The sequence below is a fragment of the Rhinoraja longicauda genome, chromosome 8 (assembly GCF_053455715.1).
Source record: "Rhinoraja longicauda isolate Sanriku21f chromosome 8, sRhiLon1.1, whole genome shotgun sequence".
Lineage (NCBI taxonomy): Eukaryota > Metazoa > Chordata > Chondrichthyes > Rajiformes > Arhynchobatidae > Rhinoraja > Rhinoraja longicauda.
Window position 1 is genome coordinate 37,593,963 of NC_135960.1, and position 9,274 is coordinate 37,603,236.

At 41.9% G+C, this 9,274-nt stretch overlaps 1 protein-coding gene across 3 annotated transcripts in view; it reads left to right on the plus strand.

The window, feature by feature from the left end:
* Nucleotides 1–9,012, plus strand: part of LOC144595861 (partitioning defective 3 homolog B-like) — a 916,989-nt gene extending 907,977 nt beyond the window's left edge. For all 3 annotated transcript variants that reach the window (XM_078403665.1, XM_078403667.1, XM_078403666.1), the window contains one exon: nt 4,197–9,012. In XM_078403665.1, coding sequence (XP_078259791.1) covers nt 4,197–4,593 — 397 coding nt within the window. In that variant the 3' untranslated portion in view covers nt 4,594–9,012. The remainder of the gene's footprint in view (nt 1–4,196) is intronic.
* The last annotated feature ends 262 nt before the right edge of the window (nt 9,013–9,274 follow it).

Genomic DNA, 9,274 nt, shown 5'->3' on the forward strand with positions numbered 1-9,274 from the left:
AAGCTTAGTAATGCTTTTCCCTACAGTGGTACACGTGACAATAAAATAAACGAAACTTTTTTTTTTAAATTTGTACTACACATTCAAAACATGTCAGACCATGGGACTTGGTACCAGAGAGTTTCATCCTGTGCTTTGATGCAAAAAGTACCCTTTATTTACAGATAAAATGGTGCAGGTATGCACTTTTAATAAACATATGTGTCATGTGGCGGAAAACAAAATAATGTCATTTAACATTTTAGAGGTGCCGTACTATCTCCGCAGAAAAAACAGGATACAATATAAAAACCCATAGCAGAAACAAAGAACTAAACATGCTGGTTTACAAAAGGAGACACAAAGTCATAACTAGCCATCCCTGTTTTTCTAGTGCAATTGATTATCTATTATTGCAGCACCAGCGGCACACATTCATAAGCTCTACGATGCCCTGGTGTGTTGAAGATATTTTGACATTAATATAGATCTTTATCATGCATGTCTTGTGCATTTGCGTGATTGTCACACTTCAATTAATATCCCCTGTTGCATTATGCTATAAAATACTGCATTATCAATCCACTGAGAAGTAGTGGCAGGGACATCTTGTTCTATTTAATCACCATTTGAAGTAATGTGGTGTAACGCCTCGCTTCCCCATCATCTACCCACATGGTCAGCTTCAAAAACCACACTCACTCAAGACATGCATTCATTATTCTGCCTCTGCAGTTTGCTCAGAAAATGCAGGAATTCTTGCATTTGCTCTATTCTTACTGGAAGTGTCTAAGTTTCCAGACAGTAGTTTTCCACCATTTAACCAGAAGAAAGATTGAATTAGAGAAATACACAGGTCAATGCAACATTCCTACAACTTGGAAATGTTTAAATGTATTTTTCCCTTAATCAATCTTTCAATCAGCGAGGTCCAAAAATTGTTCAGGGTGAGAACTGTTTTCCTTAAATCTCCTCTAACTCAATTACCCATAGTTAATTACCTTGCTATTGCTGTTTTTATTTACCCTATATTTGAAATGGAGCTCAATTGTTTCCCTAGGTCAGTTCTGCTTTCGAGAAAATAACTCCAGCCTAGGCAAAATTTCCTCATGACTAAAATTCTCCATCATTGGTTAACATCCTTAATGTCCACTGAGCTCTCTTTGACATGGCCTGCCTATAATATTCTCGTGAAACAATCCCCACGCAACCCTGGAGAACCCTCTTTGGGTTTTTAGGGTCTGCCCAAAAATGAACTGTTTAACTTGCATGCTTTATTTTAAATGTATAGGAAGGGACTGCAGAAAGACATGAACAGCTGGGACAGGCAGCACCTTTGGAGAGAAGGAATGGGGGACGGTCAAGACCCTTCCTCAGACTAGCTATGGATTAGGGAAATGAGAGATATAGACGATGATGTAGAGAGATAAAGAACAATGAATCAAAGATGCAAAAAAGCAACGATGATAAAGGAAACAGGCCATTGTTAGCTGTTTGTTGGGTGAAAACGAGAAGCTAGTGCGACTTGTATGGAATAGAGAATTGTATGGGATAGAGAGAGAGGGAATGCCAGGGTTACTTGTAGTTCGAGAAATAAATATTCATACCACTGGGCTGTAAGCTGCCCAAGCAAAATATGAGATGCTGTTCTTCCAATTTGCGTTTAGCCTCACTCTGACAATGGAGGACTCTGTCCTCGGACTCCATTCAGTTCCTCATTTAACCATACGATCTTGAGGGAGGGGCATGGATAATGTTGATGGTGGAAAGGAGACAAAGAGAGTCAAGAGTGGTTAATTGTCATATGTATTGAAACGGAACAATGCAGCAGCATAACAGGTCTGTAAACAGTACTCAATCGATGACATAATAAAAACAAACAATGTTCAAATTTTTTTTTTTTAAACAACAAAGTAAACGATGTGATGGACCATTCTTTTCTCACACCCCTCCTCCTGCACATCCTTCCCCTCCGCCTCCATCTCAACCCTCATTTATAATTTTATTCCAAATGCCAACAAGCCAGGTGTATGAATGGTATGACTGAAGTGTGGACCGGGTAATGTTCTGTGGCGATATCCTAAACTTATTTTGCTAGTGTGTTTAACAAGGTTTGTGTGCAGCCTGCAATCCAGTGAAAAGTAAATCTGCCTATCTATTATAACCAGGCAAGGCCAATATTGATCATTGAAAAATAACTGCAGATGCTGGAAATCTGAAATAAAATCAAAAAATGCTGGATATAAACAGCAGGTCAGACATTATCTGTGGAATGAAAAACAGAGTCAGCCTCTCAGTTTGAAGACTCCTCAGAATTGGGAAAGGGATAAAACAAGATAGATTTAGATCGCAGAGGGTGGGGGAGGAATGGGTAGCACAAAGGGTTAATACTTAAATGAAGATGGGAAAGTGAAACAGAAAATGGTGGAAAAACTCAGCAGGTCATGCGGCATCTTCAGAAAGAGAAATGGTTAGCATTTCAGGGCAGGGATACTTCATCAGAACAGTGTGGGGCACTACTCTGGGATATCTGTAATGGTTCATAAGTTCATAAGTTCTAGGAGCAAAATTAGTCCATTCGGCCCATCAGGTCTACTCCACTATTCAATCATGGCTGATCTATCCTTCACTTTCAACACCATTCTCCTGCCATCTCCCCATAAACCCCGACACCCTTACTAATCAAAGTGTTTTTTAAGACCAGCAAATGGTCTTTTTTAATTTATTCTAGGGCTTTGATCTTTGCAGGCTGAACAGGCATTTAATTCCCTATCTTTAATTGCCCTTGAGAAGGTGCTGATGAGCTGCCTTATTGATCTGTTGCAGTCCTTGAGGTGTGTGTGGGTATACACTAAATGCTGTTATCGATGAAGTTGTATGGTGAGGGAACGGTGATATATTTCCAAATGAGGATGGCATGTAGCTTTGGAGTCAACTTCTAGGTGGTGGCGTTGCTTTTGCTGTCGTCCTTCTAGCTGGTAGACGTCATGAGTTGGAAGATGTGGCATGATGTCTAGCCTCTGGAGTATTGTTGAAGTTGCACTCATCCATGTACCTGGAGAGTATTTCATCTCCGGGCTCAGTCGTATTGCATGGTTTTGACCCAAAACATTGACAATCCCTTTCCCCAACTCCAGATGCTGCTCAACTCCGAGTTCCTCCTGCAGATTGCTGCCAGCTCCACATTCTAGCATCTTCATCCTGTTGTATCCCTAAAGCAGACACATGCCAGGAGACAAAAGAGCTAAAGAGATTTAGAAAGAAAATCCCAGACCCGGGAGACTTTGCATAAAAGAGAGAACCACAAGTGACACAGCAGTTAAAATGTGAGGTTGCAAGTAGTTGGGTTTGTAGCCATTTCAAAGGTTCTAAGGCTGGAGAAGGTGACAGAGGTTAGGAGGGTTTATTGCTGTGAAGGGACTTGTGCAGATTATCTATCATGGACCAACCACATTGACGTGACAGCCAAGAAGGGCTCGACTTCCTGAGGAGACTGTGGAAATTCAGCATGTTTCAGGTGACTGACAAACGTCTACAGATGCACCATGGAAGGCATACTGTCGGGTTGCATCACACCTTGGTTTAGGAACAGCTCTGTCCAAGACCGCAAGAAATTGCAGAGTTGCAGATGTAGCCAAGTCCATCACACAGACCAGACTTCCCATCATTTACTTCATCTGCATTCATGCTGCCTCGTAAAAGCAGCTAACATCATCAAATGCTTGTCCAACCCCGGTCATTTCTTCTTCTCCCCACTCCGTCCGGGCAGAAGATACAGAACCTTGAAAGTGTGCACGATCAGAGTCAGGAACAGATCCTTCCCCTCTGTTATCAAGCGTCTGAATGATCTTTTCATGAGCTATGGTCCTGTCCAATTCACCGCCACCCCATTGCAGACAATGGACTTTGTCGATGGAACTGGGCTACAATGCTGAGAACTATATTCTGCACTTTGTATCTTCCCCTTGGCTCTATCTATTGTACTTGAGTTTGACCTGATTGTTTTTTTATGTATAGGATTATCTGATCTGTTTGAATAGCATGTAAAACAAAGCTTTTCACTGTAGCTCGGTATATGTGACAATAATAAACCTAAACATTGGTCCTTGATAAGAAATGTACATGTCGGAACCAGGGCAGGTCAGCAAGCACGGGGGTGGGGAGTGACGAGTTGTGTGCAGGTCATAAGTAAAACCAATGTTTTTGTTTTACTTTAGGCATGTTCCTGGAGACCCAGAGGAATATCAGCTCCGAGCTTCTTACGGTGACAGAGAACCTCCCAGATACCTAAGCACCCAACACCATGCCGTTGGATACCCGCCTCAAGGGAACTACCCGCGGAATGCTGCCGACGCTCGACTGGATCCCAGGATCCCGGATTACGTGAGCAGTGCCAGACTGCGGGAGGCAGTGTACAATCCGCCAGCGCAGTACAAGGGACCCCATAGGCATGACGTGCCTCCGTCCCCAACGCAGACTTTTAAGATGCCTCGCTACCACGACCAGGGCAAGGTGACGTACAGGGAGGGTAGCCCGGAGCGATACAGGTATCCCTATCAGGATGGCCGGCATCAAGACCCCAGGCAAAAGAATGGCATGACTGCGGCTGTCTAGCGTGGAAGTGGTGCCAAGACGTTGCATTATCGCACAAGGGCGGCACGTCAACAGGCATGGTCCCCCACTGCTCCCCTCCCATCAGCCAGAGAAGGACCATTTTATCCCCTCTTTTAAGAATAGGTATATGTCCCCGAAACAAGAATGAAAATAAACCATGAAGCACCATCCACCCGGACCGGGCTTTCGGACATTGCTACAGAAAGAAGCTGAATGAAATGAACCCTGAAGTGGGGGGATGCGCTTCCCATAGTAGGGACCTGATAATGCAATTGCCGATTCTTTCTCAGAACATCACCTCACAGCTATGTTGATTTGACTGCAAGGTATTTGGGCCTCTGTATAACATTAAAAATGGCATGCCTTATAAATGTATTAACGACATGTTACTGGGCTGGAGGTTGATCACATGCTTCAGATGAGTTTTTAAAGACTTTATATGAACTATTGAACCAAATGTAATCATTACCTCCTCTTCTAGGTATTCTCCCCGTATTCTTGTATTATATGTTGAGAAGGTTTGCCATTCATAAATAGGCAGGTTTTCGACCGTTCTGTGAAGGATTGAACAAGATATTATTGGTATGAATGCCACGCCGAGATTCCAATGGCCTGCATAGTTTCAGTCAAGAGGAACTTTGCCAAGTCATTGTGGTACAGACTTTAGAAGTGTGACACCAACTCTGCTTGTTTATTGCTACTTTAAGGTATTAACCAACGAGAAACATTATGAATGCTACAATTTTTAACCAGTTTCCCTGATATGGTATATGGTGAATGTTTATTGTTAATCCACCCTCTTATCATCTCTCAAGAAAGTAGTCTCCGTTATCGGCAGCACCCAAGAGTTGATAAGTCTTCCAACATCGCTTTTAAATTACGTCACTCCCAGCCTCATTCAGCTGCAGCTATTCAATTTATTATGTCTCCGCAAACTAAGCAATAATATTCCTTTTAATATGTCAATACTCCTGTAATATCTGTAGTTAGCAAGATATAATTTGTGATTTCAGAGTGACTGCTAGTTTCCAAGCCTGTTTTCCATCTGCTAAGAGATGCAGTTTAGTACATTCCAGGGAATCATCAGCCCCCTGTCACCATGTAATGATGTCATGCAGTTGGCTTAAAATATATAGGACAGCCATAAATGTCAGTCTAAGAGGGCTTTTGTAATTAAGTTTAATTAAAAATGGCTTTTTTCACCTGTAATTAAATAGAAAATGTATTTCTGGGGCTTACGGCGCAATTTGTGCAAAAGAAATACGCCGCGAGAAAGAATTAAACTCCAGGTCGCTATGCAACTTCAGTTAGTATCAAATAGGACAGCATGATGCCAGATCTGATGACAAAAGGCCTCCAGTCATACTCTCTCATCAGTGTGTCTGACTCGTGAATTGTATGTATCGTGACTGAGCCAAACAAATGAGAAAGGTCTAATTGCTGATTTGTGCTGAGCGAGATCATTTTGGCCAGATTGCCTCTGAGTGTGGAAGGGGGACCGGATCAGTCAACCTGCTGCTGTTAAGTTACCCAGCTATCTGCGCCTCTCACTCACTCACTCATGCCCAGGGTCACGAAGAACAGATATGGCTGCAAATCCCCTGAGATGCACCTGCTGTCACCTCCCTTGGTTCCATGTACCTCAGTCGCTCGCTGCTTAGCTGTAGAGATAATAATAATAATAATAATAATAATAATAATAATGCATTACATTTATATAGTGCTTTTCAAACACTCAAAGACGCTTTACAGGGATTTCTAGAACATAGAGAAGTGAATAAATAGATAAATAAGTAAACAAACAGAGAAAGGAGACAGAAGGTGAGGTGACCTTCAGTGGTTGAAGGCAGTGCTGAAGAGGTGAGACTTCAGTGATGTTTTGAATGTGGTGAGTGAGGAGGAGTCTCTGACGGTTTGGGGTAGTGAGTTCCATAGGGTGGGAGCAGCGATGGAGAAAGCCCTGTCCCCCCAGGATCTGAGTTTGGTCCGGATGGGGGGGGACAGGAGATTGGCAGCAGCAGAGCGGAGGGTGCAGGTGAGAGTGTGCCTGTGGAGGAGGTCAGTCAGGTAGGATGGGGCCAGGTTATGGAGGGCTTTGTAGGTCATGAGGAGGATTTTGTACTGGATTCTCTGGGGGATGGGGAGCCAGTGGAGTTTGTAAAGGACAGGGGTGATATGGTCACGGATCGGGGAGTGGGTGAGTAGACGGGCAGCGGAGTTTTGAATGTATTGAAGTTTACTGATGATGAAAATCGTGAAAATTTACCAAGAGGATGAGGTAGCCAGAAAATGGACACAAAAGGAGATGGAAAGAAATGCTACCTCACCCACTCTTTCCCCACTGCCCTCCCCTCATCATGCAGTCAATAATAATTATTATTATTGTTCAAAGAATGAAAAAAACATCTGCTTGATAAATCTATTCCCTCTGGGATTTTGTGCAGGTTTTCATGACAATTTGATTGGCCTTTGAATGATGCAGCAATGGAACAATTTACATTTGCGAGAAGCTTTCAGTGTGTGATTGGTTATCATTTTATGATGACCCATTCGGCCCTGATTAACTAATCCATTACATGTGGTTTCAGTATGCCAGTATTTCATTAAAGTGGTTTTCCACCACAGAATCATTACATAAGAGAGAGCAATAGAGAGAAAGAGATGGCTCTAATTGAATTGTGGTCACCTTGAGTGGATCTTGCAAAACACAAAAGCCTGTGACATCATGGGAATGGGAGAAGACCTTTTATTCCACAAGTTCGTTCCACTATATCTTTATTTTTGATAACCATATACTTCACCTAATCTGTGAGTAGAATCAAGGAGACTCCTTAAACAGGTGATTCTTGGCTCCTGGGAACCTACGGCATAGAAACAGGCCCTTCGGCCCACTATGCGTTGACCTTTAAGCACCATTTACGCTAAAGCTACACTAATTCTATTTAATTCTCCCCGACATTCCCATCAACTCCCTTCAGATTCTCTTACTCTCGCGCTCAATAAGGGAAGTCCACAATGGCTAATTAGCCTATCAACCTGCACGTCTTTTTGAGATGTTTGAGGAGACCAGAGCACCCGGAGGAAACCCACGCAGTAACAAGGTAAACTCCACACACTCAGGACCCTCAGTGGGGAATGAACCTGAGTCACTAGAGCTGTGAAGCGGGTGCTCCATTAGCTGCACAATTGTGTAGCCCCAAAGAAAAAGGAATAGCCATTCATTCCCTCAAACATGATCTACTGTTTGGCTAGATTATGGCAAATTTGTACTGATTTCCATCTAATCCTGAATATCAAACTTCCTTAGCAAAAGAAAAATCACTTGAGTTAATAATTTCAGTCACCCCAAAGGCAGATTTCCAGATTTCTACTATTCTTTGTGCAATCCAAATGACTGCTCTAATTTTGTTGTGATCCTTTACCCTGAACTTACCTATTGAGGAAATATTTCCCACTGTTCTCTTATTGTCATCTACAAAATTCCCTCACCTCTTCTATTCGTAAGGGAAAGTCTCCCTTGTCGTACCAGCCCCTATCCTATGCCTTGATAAATCTGCAACATTAAAATTACAGTTTTAACCCATTATCCTTCATAAGAGAAGTGGTCTGTCTCTATGCCACAGTATCTGCAATGACCTGCTATTTCTTTCCTATTCCTATTTGCTTTTTTTTTTGTTGAAGGTCTGGAGCTTTGACAAATTTAGCTGTAGCTCAGTAAATCTCTCTCCTCGCTCGTGTGATGACACCGTGATGGATGCCCAGTTGCGGCACTTTGTTAAACTCTGCCTGTTCAGAATATCCTCAGGTGAACGTTTGAAAGCTCAGTTCTCAAGAGAGATGAAATGCTGCAGCAGAAGTAGAGAATAATGGAGATTCAGGAGCAAAGAACAGGCTGCAATCATTGTTATTAAGAGTTGAAATATCTCCTGTATAGAAGAATTGAATAGGCGCGTGTGATTGCTTTTTCTAATCTAATGAAAATGTAAAGAAGTTTTTGACAAAGTGTTCTACCCAGAACTTCAGCTTGACTTTCCTAATTGCATCTGATGACTAGTTTTCTGTTCATCGTGCCTGGAATCTAACTTAAATGTTGATATTTTAAAGGTAAGGAATAACGGATAATCCAGGGTGATTTCAAATATAATCTTAATTGATGACTAAAATGTAGAATCTGGTCTGCCATTCAGAACGACTGCTGTTGATCGCTTGTAAATGACTTCTGGATATTCAATCCAATAACGGGTTGGAATGGCTCGACACCATGAGATAATAAAGACTGTCCAGATACTGAAATTCTGTATGAGTCCTTGTAGGGAATAATTACAACAACCTTAAGTCACTGAAACAATTCAACATGAAAGCCAAAAGTGTAACGGAATTATGGATTTTAATTGATTTGGAGAACTTTTCTCCCACCTCTTGTGCTTTTGTTTTTTTCTTTTTTATAAACATTTATTATTAATTAACAGAGTCAATTAATTGTTTTCCCCAACCATACACACACTTTCTATAACAACATTATTTACCTGAGCATTGGTTTATTCTGCTTTAGGCAAGGCCTAGTTAATTTCAGCAAGCCTGATTAAATTAGCCAACAGATAGACACAAAATGCTGGAGTAACTCAGCGGAACAAGCAGCATCTCTGGGCAGAAGGAATGAAGTTTGACCCTTCTTCAAACT